This window comes from Mauremys reevesii, linkage group 9 (assembly GCF_016161935.1).
Source record: "Mauremys reevesii isolate NIE-2019 linkage group 9, ASM1616193v1, whole genome shotgun sequence".
In the NCBI taxonomy this organism is placed as follows: domain Eukaryota; kingdom Metazoa; phylum Chordata; order Testudines; family Geoemydidae; genus Mauremys; species Mauremys reevesii.
In genome coordinates, this window is record NC_052631.1 from 26,006,450 (window position 1) to 26,026,030 (window position 19,581).

General features: G+C 42.8%; 1 protein-coding gene across 1 annotated transcript; it reads right to left on the reverse strand.

The window, feature by feature from the left end:
• Positions 1-1,235: 1,235 nt before the first annotated feature.
• SUCNR1 (succinate receptor 1) lies at positions 1,236-6,354 on the reverse strand. The gene is made up of 2 exons (XM_039488958.1): positions 6,264-6,354; positions 1,236-3,415 (listed from the first exon to the last, which is right to left on the reverse strand). The coding sequence occupies exons 1-2, from the start codon at positions 6,264-6,266 to the stop codon at positions 2,429-2,431; spliced, it is 990 nt and encodes a 329-aa protein (XP_039344892.1). The 5' UTR covers positions 6,267-6,354; the 3' UTR covers positions 1,236-2,428.
• Between the last annotated feature and the right edge of the window lie 13,227 nt (positions 6,355-19,581).

Here is a 19,581-nt window from a genome sequence, read left to right on the forward strand (position 1 = left end):
AATATGGCAAACACACCTGTCACCTATAAAAACATTCATACCTAGAATGGGAAGGAAGGATCGGTCATACACCCTAGAAAACTTACTGTAGGGGGAAAAGCTCTGCCCTGGCTGGAGCTGGACTAAATTTCATCTTTAATATTTATGCTCCTTGTTATTGGTCTCATTCTGATGTAGAAGCCAATTTTCTTTTGATGATATTGAACAAGCTACTACATTAGCAGATTGCAGAATGCAGATTACTATCTCATTTGCAAGGGAGTATCAACTTCAGCTAGAGTTTGATATGAATGTGGTCTGTGCAAAATTCAAGTTATTTTTGCACAGTGTGCTTTGCAGATAACAATTGTGAAAGAATTTCCTTCTTACCAGCCTTTCCTCTTCTCTTTGCCTGTCTACCACAGATTATCAAAGTGTGTTTTTGTGGCATCTAGTATCTATAAACAGGAATGATTATCTACCTCACAGGCCTGTTGCAAGGCTAAAATCATGCTTCTAAATGAGTTGAAATTGTTAGATGAAGTTTACTTTGTAACTTTTCTGCAAAAGAAACTAGTTGTTCAAGAACACCATTTAAATGAATGTTAATGAATAAAGCATGGAGTTTTTGTCCAGAGATCTCTACTACCACCCTTTCCCCCCAAAATTATACTCTATGGCAGGTGCTGGTGTAGGATGGGAGAAAATATTTTCATGGTCCCGTTGAACTTCAAACCAAATAGCTCAGTTCAATGTACAGGGTAGATGGCTGGACAATTTGCTGCTCTCATACTTAATAGGGCAGTGAGGGTGAGATCCTGTGCAGGTGTAAATTAGCATTTAGACCCATTGAAAATCTGGTCTGAAATATTCAAATGTGTCAAATAGGTGACAAAGGCAGAGATCTCATCTAATATTGTTCAAATGTACTTCATATTCAATACATTTCAATTTTCATGATGAGTTATTCAGTTTACAGGATTGTACTGTGTAGTGAGAAATGCAGAAGTCATGAAGCTGTGGGCAGGGACAGCTCCAGCCCCCAGCACGCCAAGCGCGTGCTTGGGGCGGCAGGCATGCCTGCGGGAGGTCCGCCGAAGTTGCAGGACCAGTGGACCCACCGCAGGCAAGCTGCAGAAGGCAGCCTGCCTGCCGTGCATGGGGCAGCAAAATGCCTAGTGCCGCCCCTGGCTGTGGGAATGTGCATATTAAAAGCAAAACACTGAACAGGTTTTTGAACTTTTTGTACTGAATGTTTTATCATCAGGCAGTTATGAAACAAATTTAAAAAAATACATGAACTATATCAGATGACAAAATAAAACAAACTTTGGGCCATATCTTGACATGCTTACTTATTGGAGTGTCACCCGAGGAATAATACAATAAGGATTTAACTCGTCTTGCATAACAACTATTAGAGCCCCAGTGCTTTATGGGTCCACAACTATCAACAGCTAGATGCCGTATCCTAAATCAGGCCATTTGGTTCTCAACATGACCCATCTTTTTACGTACAGTACTTCATCATCCTGTGGAGAGCATTGAAGTGAAGTCTGGCTTGAGATTTGGACTTCTCTAGCCCAAGTCAGGTATCAGATAATCCCTGGGCTCCTAAAGCAAGGTTCACCATTTTTCAGTTATTCAACAAATACCAACACACACAAATGATAATTTATTATAAAAACTATTGAGCCCATCCTGGGATGCACCAACTCCCTCCTTCCCACCACCAGTTCAACCAAGAATTGAAAGTGGCTCAGCCACTTACTGTAAAAGGTGAATGGTCTCCAGCCACACAGAAACAGTGTGAAACAAGAACAAAGAAAGGGCCATGGGATGAATGCTGAGTGGGGGGTCTAGTGCTGCTACACATGTCACAGGTGCCTAAGGTCAGCCCTCTGTCAGTATGTGGAATGTGTCTGCCAGGCCAGCTGAAAAGACAGTCTCTGTCCTCACCCACCTTGTCTTTAATGTCCTGGGACCGACACATCTACAACACCTCTGCATATAATCTTTGCCCTCTGAGAGACACCATCAGGACATTAGATTTCCATTAAGTTAAAACTAAGGTGACCAGATGTCCCATTTTTAAAGGGATGATCCCGTTTTTGGGGACTTTTTCTTATATAGGCACCTATTACCTCCCACCCCCTGTCCCATTTTTTCACTGTTGCTATCTGGTAACCCTTGTTAAAACAGACAAGTGCATAAATATTATATTCTTCTATCATATAGCAATACTTAGTCCAGTCCTGTGACTCTTATAACCAGCTATTGAAGCCAGTGAGAGTTTTGCCTGAATAAAGATAGTAAGATCAGGTCTATTATGCAGTTGCTTAGTAATGGCTTCATTGTGTATGTACTAACCAAGCATAAATGAAGCTAGCTACATAAGCCTTGATATACAGTAGTAAAAGCTGTCCCATCAACCAGAGTCCTTTATTCCTCAGTGTGTTCCTGTGTCAGAGTGCTTTGTCGACACCTCATTTGCTGTGGGTGTAAACCTTTTTAAGAGTTGTCTTACTTTAGTCATCAGCATCTCCCTGAAGTGATCACCCATTAGGAAATAAAAGACGGGGTTAATTACGCTATTTAAAAATGCAATAGGCCTTGTGATAATATAAATGGTGTTGATGATGTTCTGTGTGCACATGGATAGCTTCCAGGATTCCATTTGGGAGGCAATTCTCACATTGCGCATTATGTGATATGGAGTAAAGAATAGTGAAAAGATAACCAGTGCTATGATGACTAAAGAAAGAGGTTTCTCAAGGTGCTGCGCAGCTCTGAGCTGCTCACTACGTTTCTTAAGAAAAATAACCATCTTCACGTAAAAGAAGCACATAACACAAAGAGGGATTACAAACCCCAGAAGAGTCAGGCAAATGCTATAGATCAGGTTTTTTGCTGGATCTCCAGAACTTGCATAATCTATACATTGGTTATCACTGGCAGTATTTCTAGATCCTATGAAGGTGATTATTGGCACCAGTTCAAGTATAACAAGGATCCATATGGCAACAGAGAAAACAACAGCTATCTTCGTCTTCTGTAGAAAATGGTCTCTGAAAGGATATTGCATGAGCATATAACGATCAATGCTGATAAAGGTAAGGAAAAGGATGCTTGTGTATAGGTTCACATGCAGCATGAACCTGTTGCTTTGGCACAACATGTTCCCATATGTCCACTTTCCTTTGGAGTAGCTTGTCACCAACATTGGAAGTGTGCACAGAAATACAAAGTCTGATAGTGATAAGTTAAACAAGTAAATATTGCCACTTTTCCAAACTTTCAGGCAGAATAAGTATCCAAAGACAACAATGCTGTTTCCAATGATGCCAAAAATGAACTCAATGGTATACATGGTAGAAAGGTAATATTTTTGCAGGGTGTTATCCATCTGCAGGCAGTCGACTGTCTTATTCACATCCTGGGAAGTTAAAAAAGTAAAATCAATAGTAAGAATACAATGACAATTACAGCGCTATTCTATTTTTTGTTATCACAACTCAGATATTTCCAGCTCTGCAAAAAATGTGTCTTATAAAGACTTAAACTATTTGTATCAAGGTCTTGGTATCAAAGCAATGTAAAAACACAATGATAAAAACATTCGGCTGAAATCCAGTAAGAATTCTGCCTCAGTAAGAAATTGAATGAGGACTTTGGGATTTTGTGTGACAACATTTATTTTCCTGAAAGTCTCCCATAAAGCAGAGCACAAAGGTGATTTTGATTCTTAGCATCCATTATGCTATGAATGTAAACTGAAAGCATTGTGTTATACTTACCCAGCACTGGGCTGGAGGGAGTGTGATCGGAGGGGAAGAGAAAAAATACAAACAAGCAAAATCTGTCTCATAAGAGCATTTTTTTGAAATCCTCTGCTTTTGTGCCTGTGGAGCTTTACTCCCACATCTTACTCACTGCTTACTAAGGCAGAAATCCCATCATTTCCAATGGGACCTTTGCCCAAGTAAGGAATGAAGTAGTAGCACAGGATTGAGCCATTCGTATGACTATGCTCTGAAGAAGTTTCTATTAGTCATGGTGGTTAAAAAAAAAGGGAAACAAACTTGTTTGTTAACCAATAGGAATATTTGCTATTTATGTATTCCCAGTAATAAACTAATAATAATCTTTTTATCAGAATTACATGGAAACAGTCTTATAGAGGAGATAATGTAGCTACAGCATGCTCTACAGTTTACATCTGTGTCTCAGAAATTCTGAGGCAATATTGAAGAAATGAAGATCTCAGTACTTGCAGTTTAATAGACCATAATATTATTTGTCTATTTTTCCCAAAACAAGCCAATGCTCAACAAATTAAATCCAAAGTTCACATATGTTGGCAGACTCAGAGCCAGCTCCAAATCCCACTGACGTCAATGAAAAGACATTAGCTAATTTCAAATTCAGAATAAAATTAGTGAAATTTCAGTGGTGTAATCTGTAAACTTTCATGAATTCACAATTTTTGTAGCAAACATTTTACAAGTAAACCCCAGAGATCTATTCAGCTCTCTGTATGGTGTATTATTATAATTGTAATTAATTATTTGTATGACAGAGTGCCGAGGGTCCCATTTTGTCGAGTGCGGTGAAGCTGAGAGACAGTCCCTGTCCTGGAGAACTTTCAGCGAAGTATGTTTTCTGTATTTTAGCTAACATGTAACTATTCAATTGCTGCATGCTAAGGGAAATGCTTTATTAAGGGAATATAAGCACACAATTTCGCTTATTCACTCACTTTGCAAAGCTGTAAAAATACATTGTTCAGCATCCCTTTTCAGTGTAGGCCTATCTATAAATAATGACATTTACTATTTTAATTCCTTGATAATATAAATAACTCTAATAAGGCAAATTACCTAGGATAATTGAGAATAACATCTACAGTTTATTGCACCTTCTCTTTGGTTATTTAAATCAACTGTTTTATTATTCTCCTTTTTGATTTCAGAATAAAATATATCATGATGGGCTAAAGAGCCTTTGTTAAAATTCCAGAGAGGACTGGGATACTTTGTCTCTGAAGCAGTTCACCCACCTCTCCCCAACAATATGCAAATTATCCCTTGGGCTCAAAAACATTGCTTTGCCTTTAAATGCAGTAGATTGCACCCGATATCAACAAATCTGGGGGAAGGATGCTTTTATTTTCCCCAAATGACACAGGCTGATTTTTGTGCTGTATCTTCACTGTACTCAATATATTTTTCAGAAACAAGTATAAACATTTCTACTAGAATGTACTTAGTGACAGTTTGCCAAACAGTTTTGCTTTCTTCATAGGTTACAGTTATGAGAAATTCTGTCTATTTATATGGGGAAGTACATTAATAGATTCTCTAGTTCTTTACCCTTCCCTCCCTGCATGTCAACAAACACACACACCTGGTTTGTGGGGCTTATTACAGGCTAAGGAGGGAATTTTTGTAGGAGCCCATTATTAAAATATTGGCAGCACATCACTGACAACATATGGTGGGAAAATGAAACATAAGAAAAATAGAAATTAGATTACAATTTAAGCTCAATTAACACTTCCTAAAAAGGGAAATTACATTGTCTCAAAATCTGCTATACATAAGCTCCTTAAGATAGTTACATGCTCTTTCTCTGACATTCCTATTTTAAATGTTTTGTATATTTATTGTTTGTATTGTCTAAAATACATAAAATCCATCACTGAATTATATGGGTAGCTGATAGCAAGATACTCTATTGTGGCAAGAAACACTTCATTTAAAGCTATGGGATAAAATAGTTATATGAAACAAAAATGTGTACACAGATATCGTGTACTAATAGATTCTTGTAAAAATATTGATAGAATCCCCAAGAGTTTTTGACTTTGATCAAAGCAACCCCAGATACTGCTTTTAGCTAGCCCTTGCAATTCAAACAATTAGGAACAAACTCAAACCTTTTGTTTAAAAATAAAAACGTTTAAGCAACCAAATCATTGCACACTACATAAGCATTCACATTTTGAATGAAAAAAAATGTTAAAATATTGAAAGCCCCATTGTTCCATGCACATCCTGTAAATAGACTTATTGATCACCTTCAGAACAATATTCAGGGTACAGGTAACACAAAGGCAGAATGAAATACACTCTTCATTTAGTTGTTTTTATATGGTTAGCCACATCTTTAAATTTTGTTAACAAAGGGACATATTTTAACATTTTGTCGTAAGCTTTAAAGAGTTTAACACTGTAACAGTTTAATATGAAAGTCTAACTCACTCACTAAAGATTACAACTCACCATTTTGTGGAATGAGTACTATCTTAGTAGACACTCCTTTAACCATGACCAGATGAAAGCTTCTGGCTTACTAGAGTGCAACTGCACACAGTTGTCTCAGCTTATTTTGCATATCATGCAAAGGTGGTTAATTATTCAAGAGTACAGGGAAAATTGTCGGAGCTTGCTGTGTGGGAAGTTTCACTGAAGTGGAAAGTATTGCAAAACTTATTCTGAGTCAACTAGAAAACTAATGAAATAATAATTCTTTGCAGAGAGCTATTCAAATCTGACTATATGTGCTACACTAAGTAGCCAAAAATGTTCTGTTGTGCATATTTATTTGTAAATGGCTGGAGAATGCTGAAAGATTTTGAATTCAGTAAACAGATGTTTAAAACTACTATTTCCTAATACTAATGAAATATTCGTAACAGGAGGATATGTACAGCCTTGTGGCTGAATCGCAGGACAAGGAATCAGGAGATCTGGGTTATAATGACATTTCTTTCATTCGTTCACTGACCTTGGGTAAATCAAACAACTTCCGTGCCTCAGTTTCCCATCAAAATAAGCAGAACGACTCTTTCCTACCTCCTCAAGGTGTTATGAGAATTAATTCACTGTTTGTAATGTGCTTTGAGATCCTCAGATGGAAGGAAAGTTTAAACCATTGTATGTTTTACAGCCAGATTAATTTCAGTTTTCTAAGGACCAAGGAAACATTCAGCATGTTGACAATTAATAATAAATGCAACACAAAGACTAATATAAATCTATCATTAGTGATTTTTTTTTAATTGGAGATATACCAATCTCCTAGAACTGGAGAAAGGACCTCAAAAGGTCATTGAGTCCAGCTCCCTGCCTTCACTAGCAGGACTAATTTTTGGCCCAGCTCTCTAAGTGGCCTCCTCAAGGATTAAACTCACAACCCTGGGTTTAGCAAGCCAATGCTCAAACCACTGAGCTACCCCTCCCCATGATCAACTTGCCCCCCATATTAAATGTTTGTCTTTGTTATTACAATTTACACTATTAGAGCAGAAAACTTTCAATACTTCCAAAGCTTTTTATTTTGCACTTCAGTGCTGTAGAAGAGGGTTGGGTGTATTTCTGAATCAGGGACAAATACTCTGCTGCTGTAGACTGGCACAGCATCACTGAAGCTAATAAACCTGAGCTAATTTACACCAGTGAACAATTTACCCCTCAGTTTCAAAATATGCAGGCTCATTTTTCACTCCAGGATATCTGCACATGCTGAATTAAATGACAAATTGTTTTGCATGAAAAAACAACAACAGATATTTAGCTTCAAGCTTGATTTTCATATGCATATTGAATTGCTGCACTCCGTTCATTTTATTTTCACACAAATTCAGTTTGCAAGCAAAAGTTTGAATGTTTTTGCATGTGCAAAAAATTTGGTCATGATAGGCAGATTAAAGTATACCGATAGTTTTACAGGTCAGCTTGGCACCACTCAAACTTTTGGCCCTCTATAGTGAATCAGGAATATCCAAACTTGGTTAGGTAAAGATCAGCTTTCACTGAAAACTAACAGCAAACTATTTTTAAACATACCCCCCAAAAAGTTTGACTTAATAATTTTTCAAAATGTAAAAGCAATTGAACACTTTGTGGGAGGGCCACAGGGAACACCAAAATTCCTGAAGAAAGGCATTTCTGGCCCTGCCAAACCCATTGTGAGATCCACGAAGTAACTTAGGATACACCTATCCTACAAAAAAAGACCCAGATGGCAGTGAGTCTCAGAGCCTGGGGCAACTGACAGGCTCTAAAACCCAGCAAGGGGGTGGGTTGCAGAACCCAGGCTCCAGCCCAAGTGGGAACATGACACTTCATTTTATAGCCCCACAACCCAAGCTCGAGTCAGATGACATGGGCCAGCTGTAAGTGTTTTATTGCGGTGTAGGCATATCCTAGATCTCCCACATAGGACCACTGGACTAGAGTCGTTCTCATATTTATCCACAGTGGAACAATCACTGGGCCAGAGCCAGCGATTGAAAGTGACTCTGTAGTCTAGCAGTTAGGGCACCCACTTGGGAGGTGGAAGACCCAGGGTCCTGACCCCCTGCTCCAGTCACTCATTATTTACACACAGTGGAATGGCTTCAACTGGAAGGAGTGAGGAAGCCTCACATAGGAATATATGAGACCTCAGTGGTTAGAGCAACCTCCTGAGAGTGGGAGACCCCACCCCTATTCAAATCCTCTCCCATCCCCCCCAGCAGAGATGTGGGAATTGAAGCTGGGTCTTTACATCCTAAGTGAGTGCACCAGGCTAAGAGTCATAAGATGGGCAGCACCACCTCTTCCTCCGGCCATTTTGTGTAGAGTGAAGCAGGTGCCTAAATCAATTCCCACAAGTGGCAACTAAGGTGCTTTAGCTCCCTGACTCCAGGTGGTGAGTTCCATTTGTGAATTACCAGGTGAAATAGGTACCCAAGTCCAGGTTACCTCTGTGAGCGGGGTTGGGCTTAGCACAAATTCCTCTCATCAGCATCTTGTTCTAATTAGCTTCGGCAGCTCCACGCCTAATATGCTGGTTTTTCTGGATCACGTTCTAAGGCACTTATCTCTCCCTATTCACTGTATAGGGAGTCTAGGCACTTAACTTGGGCCTTGTGGATCTTACTGTTGTTCCTGTGAGTTTCTAGCTGCGTAAAAGTTAGGTGCAGTGGTGCTCAGCATTGCAATGCCTCAGGCCTTTCATGGATCCCACCCACAGTAACCATCTTAGCAAGTCAGATCAGCAGTCCATCTAACCCAGCATCCTGTCTCTGACCATGGCCAGTATCAGATACTTTAGAAAAGCAAGGGAAAAAAAGGCTTTAACCCACTTTATTTTGGTTTACATTGCATCAGTAAATTTACAGCTGCAAGGTAAATCAACAGAACATGTTTTCAGCTGACAAGTGTGTCTAGAAAAGGGTTTGGATTGGTTTAATTAAATTGATTTTTAAACTGGTTTTCTGCACTGCGTGTGGAGAAGTTGGCTATGCTGTGAAGCATGAGAGCTTATATATATATTCCAGAAAGTAACACATGTTTGTTTTGATTACATACCTATATACATGTAAAGTTTGTGCGAGAGAGAGAGAGACGTTAAAAAGCCAAAATTTCTGTTGTATAACAGGTTGATGCTCAGTGTGGTATATGGAAAGGTATTATAGTGTACATGACACTGCACTACATGTACTGTGTCAAAACAAATAATAGGTCTATGATGCAAGGAGCATGCATTCTAAAGCCAGAGAGAGTCGTGTGTGATATCCTCACCAGTGGCCTGGGCACATTCTCTCTTCCTTCTCTGCAGACAAAAATCAACTGAGTTTCTGACAGCCTCACTGGCACTAAAGAAAATGCACCACACCTCTCTTCTTTACAGTTTGTCCCTGTAACTTCAAATGAGTCCCTGAAAGTACTAGGGAAAGTCCTTCCTCGTGTGAAAATGCTCACCTATAGAGCCCCATGGACTTCAGTTCAAGCATACATCCTATTCATGTAAGACTGTTAGGCTCTGGTGTCATTAGCAGGAAAATGGTTCCAGCTCTAAATCTCTTTGTCTCCCAACAAAGAAAAGGCTACTGCTCAATTGTCTGATGAAAACTGGAAAGAAAGCAAGCTTAAACCAGGAAAGATTAAAAGGGATGTTGTTAGGAAGAGGAAAGCATTATGAAGAAATAATAATAATACACACACACACACACACACGCAGAGCCAGAAGACTAGGCCCTTTTGTTTTCAACATTGACTGTCCAAGTATTCCATGCTATATCACCAAATCCTGGAGTTCCTACTAGGTACAACTACCATTGCACTGCTGTAAGTATTTCTGTATTCCTTCTACTGATTTCTAGGTTTCTTGAAAAGTACGGACTTCAGGATCCAACCAGGAATTTTAAACTGTGAGCAGAGGTTGTGGAGTCTGTGCCCCAAAAACTAGCAGGCTAGTGCCTGAAGATGACAACTTTTGTAGGGGAACCCCTCCACAATGACATATAAAAAAGTGACTTACAGTTCTCTTCCCATCCCCCTCAAACACACAATCCTGCATGATAAGATGACATTGCAGTAAGACAAATAAACAAATAATGGACAATCTATTACTTATTTTTGGACTGGGTTGGTTAGAAGGGCAGTGATTCAACACTGAAGTTATGAAAAGGAAGAAAACAGATTTTGAAAAAGGTGCGAGGAGGAGCAGGGAAAAAATGAAAAAAAGATAAGAAAATAAAAAGCACCACAGGATCACCAAAGTTTCCACTTAAAAAAAGAAAAGTGATCTGGGCATATCAAACAGAAGCTGCAGTAGTTCCTTTCTACATCATGCACTCATCTCATCCTGGAAACAGGGCATGTCATGGCTTTTTATCTTCAGTATCTACAGTATCTTCCTTGTGGTTAGTGCCAATGAAGCAAACAAAAGAGCAGTTATGCTCATGTTGCATTTAGCAACAATACTAAGGCCTGGTCTACACTAGGACTTTAATTCGAATTTAGCAGCGTTAATTCGAACTAACCGCTCAACCGTCCACACCAGGAAGCCATTTAATTCGAACTAGAGGGCTTTTTAGTTCGAATTTGGTACTCCACCCCGGCAGGTGGAGTAACGCTAAATTCGACATGGCTAGCTCGAATTAGGCTAGGTGTGGATGCAAATCAAACTTAGTAGCTCCGGGAGCTATCCCACAGTGCACCACTCTGTTGACGCTCCGGACAGCAGTCCGAGCTTGGATTCTCTGACCAGCCACACAGGAAATGACCCGGGAAAATTTGAATTCATTTTCCTGTCTGGGCACTTTGAATCTGACGTCCTGGCTGGACATCGGGGCGAGCTCCGCAGCACCTGCAACGATGCAGAGCTCTCCAGCAGAGGAGTTCATGTGATCTGTGAATAGAAAGAGGGACCCAGCATAGACTGACTGGGAACTCTTCGATCTGATCGGTGTGTGGGGCGAGGAGTCTGTGCTTTTGGAGCTGCGCTCCAAAACAGGGAATGCGAAGACCTACAAGAAGGTCTCCAAAGCCATGAGAGACAGAGGATACAGGCGGGATGCAACGCAGCGCCGTGTGAAAATCAAGGACCCCAGACAAGGCTACCAAAAAATCAAAGCGGCAAACGGATGCTACGGAGCCTGCCACCACTGCCCCACCAGTGACCGTGGACTCTGATGATGGGGCAGTGTCGACGGACAGTTCCTCGATGATGTTCACGGACGGGGAAGATGAGGAAGGGTTTGTGGAGGACGAGGCAGGCGACAGCGCTTACAACGCTGGTTTCCCAGAGAGCCAGGATCTCTTCGTCACCGTCACGGAGATCCCCTACCAACCCTCCCCGGCCATGAACCCGGATCCTGAATCAGGGGAAGGAGCAGTCGGTAAGTGCTTTAACCATGTTAACTTTTATTATTAATGTAACAGGAATCTTAAGTGTGTGAAAAGGAGGTCTCTCTATATATGGGGATAGAACAGAAATCCTCCAGGGAGATCTCCACGAAGCTGTCCTGGGGTTACTCGAAAAGCATCAGCAGGAGGTTCCTGGGGAGAGCTGCCTTATTGGGTGCTCCGTGGTAGCACACTTTTCCGCGTGAGGCTTTCATTAATTACTCATGGAGCACTGCCTCCCCGAGCACGGCTGCATCGGGCCCTGGTTCGTGGTAGCTTTCACGCAGCATGCGCTCTCTATCTCCTTCAGTGACCGTCCTCAGGGTGATCTCGCTCGGAGACTCCTGCATCTATTTAGGGTAATTACTGTAATTTTACGCCTGGTCCAAAGTATGTTTAAAAAATCTCCAGACAGACGGCATAGCAGAGACTCAGCACGCAGCTGCGTGACGAGCGTAACGGAAAGCCAAAGAATATCATGGACGCTCATGGAGGGAGGGGGGAATGAGGACACAAGGTATCCCACAGTTCCTGCTGTCTCTGCTAAGCATTTGCATTCTTGGCTGAGCTCCAAATGCTTCTAGGGTCTAACACAGTGTCCGCGGTGGCTCAGGGCATAGCTCGGCAATTTACGCAACCCCCCCCACACCCAGAAGTGAAAGGGGAAACGGTCCTGTGTTGATTCTGTTAGATGTCACCATATCCGTAATGAATGCTGCAGATACATGCGATGCTGCAGCACTGAACAACGACATCCTCACTCCCCCCCCCCCCGCCATGGGTGGCTGACGGTGCAGTATGACTGATATCCATCGTCATCATCAGCCCATTGGCACATGGGGCAGTGCAAAAGGACTGGTAACCATGCGTACTAGCATCGGTCAGGTCGATCAAGGGCGCCTGGCCCTAATTTTTCATGGTAGATGGTGCAGTATGGCTGGTAACCGTCCTCATCATAGCAACAGGGGGCTGAGCTTAATCAGCCCCCACCCTTCATGTGTAAAGAAAAGATTCAATTGCCCCTGGACTAGCAGCAGGATGATGGTCTCCTTAATCCACAGTAATTAATGTCCTGCCTGGACTATCATTGCAGCTGGAGGCTTCCTTCCACTCATTTCTCACAAACAAGTCCCTGTGTCTTATTCCTGCACTCTTTATGACTTAATCACACAAGTGGTGGGACAATGGTATGGTAGCCCAGGAAGGCTGCGGGAAGGCCGGAATGAGCAGGTGGGGTTGTTTCAGGATCACCCACTGTGAATAGCATTCAGCTCAAAATTTATTTATTATCAGACACAGAGCAGCTGTGCTCTCTGGTTCTATGATACAGAGGTTCTCTAGTACACTTTCCCATATTCTAGGCAGGACTGATTCTATTTTTAGATACCAAAAAGGAGGGATTGACTCAGGGAGTCATTCCCAATTTTGGCTTTTGCGCCCCTGGCTGATCGGCCAGGGGCACTTATGACAGCACCACATGGTGCAGTGCAAAAGGACAGGTAACCATGAGCATCTTATTACCGTCTTCTTACCAATTCATGGTATGGTAGACGGTGCAGTATGCCTGGTAACCATCCCTGCTGTCATGCAAAAGCAAAAGCATGCTGCTGTGTAGCGCTGCTGGCCCGCCTCTGTCAGTGGCATCTAGTACACATACGGTGACATACACAAAAGGCAAAACAGGGTCCATGGTTGCCACGCTATGGCGTGTGCAAGGGCAATTCCGGGAAAAGGGGCTCGATAAGATTGTCTGCCGTTGCTTTCCCGGAGGAAGAATTGAATCGCGACATTTACCCAGAATTCATCGCGAAATGATTTGTGCCCCACCAGGCACAGGGGTCTCAACACAGAATTCACAGAGACAGCCTAGACTCAGTTATTTGTTCGCAAAAATGTATCTTTGCAAGGAATTCACTCTTTGTTTCCCATCTCACAGCTTCGACTGTCTCCAGACCTGCCACAGCATCCACCTCGCAGAGGCTGGCAAAGATTAGGTGGAGAAAGAAAAAGACAAGGGACAAGATAGTCGATGAACGTATGGGCTGCTACCTAGCCAAGGCGGACCAGCAGAGCCAGTGGAGGGAGACCGTCTCTCAGTACCAGCGCTCACACAGCGAACGGGAGGAGAGGTGACGTGAGGAACACAAGCAGGCGACTCAAACGCTGCTTGGACTAGTGAGGGAGCAAACGGACACGCTCCGGCGCCTTGTGGATCTTCAACCGCCCTCCCCCACCACAAAGTCACATACCCCCCTCACCCAAAAGAACCAGGAGGAGGGGCGTCCGGGGCCGTAAATACTGTCAGTGCACCCCAGCAGAGTGCTCAAGTACCCAAAAGCTCCCATACCCTACATTTTCAGAAGTCCTTCCCTTCCTGACTCACACAAGTCCCAATCCCAGTCCCATCACCTAACTGTCTACTTAAGTAATAAAAATACTTTGCTGTTAATTAATGTTTCTGATTTTTTTTTCACAGAAGACTGTGTTTCAATGGGGGGCGGGGGAAAGGGGGTTGTTAATTGCATAGGACAGGCACCTTTCACACGGTACAGACACGGGGGAAGGATCAGCAGTGGGTCACACACACAGTGCAGTCTGTAGGCACCATGGTCGGTATGGGAGGTGGTTTCCAGGTTCTGAGTGGGCGGTGGGGATGTGACTTTGTAGCGGGGGAGGGCGGTTACAGATCTTAGACAGCGGTCCTTGTCCTGGACCGCAGAGTCACGCAGCAGAGGAATCTGTATCCGTCCTCCTCCGCCACAAGGTCACATATCCCCCCGCACACAGAATTAGAAAAAGAGGGATGGCAGGCTCCGTTGAAAGAAGCATTCCGGCACTGCGGACCGCTCTAGGAGCAGGAGCCTGTCATTCCTTGAGTTTATAGGCGGTCTTTACATCAGCGCACACCCTACCCAACACAGTCTGCGTCCCAGTGTCAAGCCTTTAACGAAAAGTCATGAATAAAGAAACCTCTCTTAAGTAACAGTATGACATGTATTTTATTTTTACACGTGTGTTGGAAATGGGGGAAACGGGGTGAACGGGGTATATAACCGAAGAGGAGAGTCAACAGTAACTGGGTAAAGAAACAGGGGCACGTTCAGCTTCTCTGTAAAAAAACTGACCAGCCACAGGTCACGCTGTTCGCTGATCGCTGGGATTAGAAGAGTTCCTTGTCGCTGTCCCAGGCGCCTGTATAGGGCTTCATGAGCAAGTGCATTAGCGGGCAGGCTGGGTCACCTAGGATGACTATAGGCGTCTGCACATCCCCAACACTTATTTCGTGGTCCGGGAAGAAACTATCTTCCTGCAGGCGTATGCGCAGCCCACAGTTCCTGAGAACACACGCATGACGAACCTTGCCCGGCCACCCGACATTCATGTTGGTAAAACGTCCCCTATGGTCCCCCAGTGCTTGCAGCACCATTGAAAAGTAGCCCAATTGCTCAGCAGCTGACTGTGGAAGAGGTGGACGATAAAGTGCGAGGAGGAGAAAACGGCGATGATAGCAGCGGGCTCCATGCTTGCAGTGATGTGGCGTCCATGCTATCACTGACCAGAACAGTGCACGAAGAGATTGCCCGCAGGCGCTTTAAGGGAGGGAGGGAGGGATGGTGTGATTGACGGTTCAATGACGACAGTTACCCAAAACCACCCTCGACACATTTCTCCCCCCAGCAGGCATTGGGGGCTCTACCCAGCATTCCAATGGGCAGCGGGGACTGCGGGAACTGTGGGATAGCTTCCCACAGTGCACCGCTTCCAAAGTCGATGCTGGCCCCGTTAATGTGGACTCAGAAATTTGAATTACTGTATTTAGTGTGGATACACAAATTCGACTTCATAAGGTCGAATCCACAAATTCGACTTAAGTAGATTCGAAATAGTCTTGTAGTGTAGACAAGGCCTAAGAGTTATGAAGTTGCCATGATGGTGATTAAGAAGATTAAACAAAATGAAAGTCACGAATAGCAGATGTACATGAGAAGATGACCACTTAGATAACACACTGTATGGTTTCTTCTTTTCATCCAGATGCAGTATTAGAGATTGGGAGGAGGAGGAGGAGGAAGTGTTAATTAACCATGGTTAAAACTAAAGACAGAAATCCATAAGAGAGACCGAGGGTGAAATTTTTCAAAAGTTTATCTCCTAGTAAAATCAATGGGAGTTTTACTGCCAGAGTTACACCAACAATGAGTGCTTTGGAAACCCCATAATACATCACTGAGAGAAAACTGGACAGAAGAATGATTCCCAGAGAAAGTGTTCATACATGAACAATGCTAACAGAGAGAGTAGTAGTGGGAGGACACCAAGTGTTCAGGAGACCCCAGACACTTGCATCATCACCAAACAACTTGCACTTGGTGAATCCAAACTCATAAGAACATAAGAATGACCCTACTGGGTCAGACCAAAGGTCCATCTAGCCCAGTATCCTGTCTTCCGACAGTGGCCAATGCCTGGTGCCCCAGAGGGAATGGTAATCATCAAGTGATCCATCTCCTGTTGCTCATTTCCAGCTTCTAGCAAACAGAGGCTAGGGACACCCTTCCTGCCCATCCTGGCTAATAACCATTGATGGACCTATCCTCCATAAATATATCTAGTTCTTTTTAGAACCCTGTTATAGACTTGGCCTTGGCCTTGTTCCTTAGAGCACAGGTTGACTGTGTGTTGTGTGAAGAAATACTCATTTTTATCTTCACTATCTACAACCTTCTTTGTGGTTAGTGCCAATGAAGCAAACAAAAGATGTGTTAGTGGCACATTTAGTGACAGTACTCACTCGATTTCAGTTCAATGGAAGAATTCTTGCTCTTTGTATGAGGCATTTTTGATAAACTTTTCTAAATTTGTTTCTTGAGGTGATGTGCTTTTCACCCAAACCTGTAACCTACAAAAGTGAAAGTCAAGGATACCAGGATTGGGCTCGAAGTCTTTGTCTCTGCTTTATCTCTGTATATTTTCCCTGGTTATGAAGCCAGCCCTGTTTACTGAGAGAAGTTGTGGTTTTAATACATTGCCTGCTAGTGAATAAATGTGGATATTACTGTGCATTTGTTGGACAGGATGGCAGCCACAATCAAGAAAGATCTGTTAGCTACCGTATGGTATCAGAAGATTACCAGCCATATCCTTCCTTCACATATACACATGCAATACCAAAAGTATTTGGTAATTAAGAGAAGGATGTGGTCCTACACATTTCATATGCCATATCTCTAATATTAAAAACAGGATAGAAAGATATCAGGTACGGACTTAAATGAGAGAGACTTGAGCAAACACCCAGTGTAAAGAAAATTAAGGGTCACAGCTGGAGGTGCATGTGACCGTTGGTCCATAATTACTCATTTTTGGAGGCTCACCTTGAAAACTATAGCCAGGCTGTGATGGGTGAGTGAAGTATAAAGTAGATATTGAGAAAAATAAAATAATATCTGCAAGGAAAGGAGGGTGGAAGTGCACAGAAGAAACACCACCCCACGCTTCAGGAGGCACTGATGTAGCGCCAACTATTTTATTCAACATTTTTCAGCTGTGTCATGATCCCCTCAGAAAATTCACTCTAAGGGTGTTTTCTGATGAAGGTAGCAGTCTGTTCAAAATGTATCTATGGCTAAGTCTAGATAGAGAGCCCAAAATGTGATCCTTATGTAGCTATTACCTAGGCAGACCTCCCACTGACATGAGTGAGAGGTCTGCATGAGTAAGAGCAGCAATACGGGAGCCAAGTCAGCTGTAGACAGCCTCAATGTCAAAAGGAATAGTATGTAAATGAATGGCCACTGCAGTTGCCTAACAAATAAGAATCAAGAACAATTTTGAATAGGAAAATAGTGGCTCAAAGCCAGAGGAAGTCACATAATAAAATACAGTCAATACATACAAATTGAGAGATGGCAATAAATAGATTAAATATACCCCCAAAGCATTGAGTTAAGGTAATATTCCTTCTAAAAATATCTGAACACTTTTGTATTTAATGGCTCAAAGCCATCTTCCACTGATGGTCTGTTTCTCTTATGAGGAAAAAATTGAGCCAGTTACAAATAGAAATGACTGTCTGTGAGACAAATTAATCTTGTAACACAAGCAATCCTTTATTAGGATGTAGTTATGGTAATGAAAGGTAGCCTCTGGTGGCCTTAAATCATTTTATTTTTCTGTTCAGAGAGAGACAGGTCGTAGATATCTGTGATTTAGTAGTGACATAATGATGGGTTGTTCATCAGTCTTTGCAGATGAACAGAAATATAAAGGTTCCTACCCTGAGGCGTTTGCAATCTGAAGCTGACTTAAACTATAATGAAAAAGTGATGGACCATGGGGGGAGGGCAGCTGCGGAATACAAGGAAAATAACAAAAAAACAAGGGAAAAGAGAAAACTGCTCTTTCAGGACAACCTTATTTGTAAAGAACGAAGATCTGATGATACCTAGGCATCAGTTTCTCACTGCTCTTCTTTAGTTTAAGGCAGTGGCACGCAAACTTTTCCTATCACCCTCCCCCGCCAGTAATGGAATCTGTCCATGCCCCACATCAATTACCGCACATCTGGCTCAGCAGAGTAGCTTGGGCTGTAGGCAGAGCTGGGGGACAAACCTGTGGATGGGGGGAGGAGCTGGGGTGAGTGGCGGAGCTGGCCTGGAGGTGGAGACAGAATGAGAGCAGAGCTGGCCTGGGCACAGGGGCTGTGAGCCAGGGTCAGGGGCCAGAGACGTTGCTGGGGCCAGGAGCAGAGCCGCAGCTGGAGTCCAGGGCAAGGACCGGAGTGGAGCTGGGGACAGAGCAGAGCTGGGTGGCAATCCCTCACCATCCCCCACGGAGGATGGTCTCACCATGCCCCCCAAATGTTTCTCCATGCCCCCCAGGGGGGTGTGCCCCACAGTTTGGTGACAACTGGTCCTGAGCTCCCATATACAGCACTCATTCCACATTTTCCTCCATTTAAGTCTTTTCAGTGAAAATGCTTGTTAATAAATAGGTTCAGATTTTGTTATGAATATTGCATATTGTTTAGCTATGAACATTGCATATGTAGGATGCTCTTTTGCTGAAATGTAGGTGGTTTTAATCATTTAGGTGCCTTATGCTGCGAGTTCCTTAGAGCACAGACTGTTTTAATGAGGCCTTGGAAAACACCCAGTGCACAGCAAGCAAACTGTAAGCAGGACCATTCCTAGGATTTATGGGGCCCTATGCAGTATAACTAACGCTGGTGCATTCAGCTATGTGAATACTGGTGCCCCTATACGGCTCCTATACTGGTGCCCTTATGCCGGTGCAACTGGTGCCCCTATACCGGAACATTTGGCTTTGTGAATACAGCTCCTGCTACCACCTTAAAAAATCCTCAAAATCTGTCTCATTCCAGTTCTTTCCACTCAGGAAAAAACCCAAAACAATAAAGCCTTTCTTTCCTTTCCTTCAATTCCACCATTCTTGGGCCTATATTTAACAAGGTCACCATCAAGAGAGTTGCTTGTCAACAGTTACTCCACCTTTCCCCTATACTTAGGGCAGGAAACAATAATACATGTTTGTAGGAGCAGGGCCTTATTATGCTGTGCGTAAGGGCATGATCCTGCAACTTTTATTCATAAAATTTTTCCCACTGATGTAAGGGCTATGGGACCATGACCTAAGAGCAGATTTGCATAATGGAAGGTGCTCTACGCTATACGTACCGTATCTGTTGGCAGTTAGGGATTGCTAAAAAGAAAGAGATTTAAAGTCAGTGGAAATTAACAAGTCCTACAAATACTGTTTCCAACACTATTTATTCAGTATTCACTGTGTCAAGATATAATGTGCTTCTTAGCTCCCAGCATGTATGGGTTTACAGGGAGAGTCCTGATTCTCTTTCTATCACATGGGGGATCTGGATGCTGCTGCTGTAAAAAGCAGACAG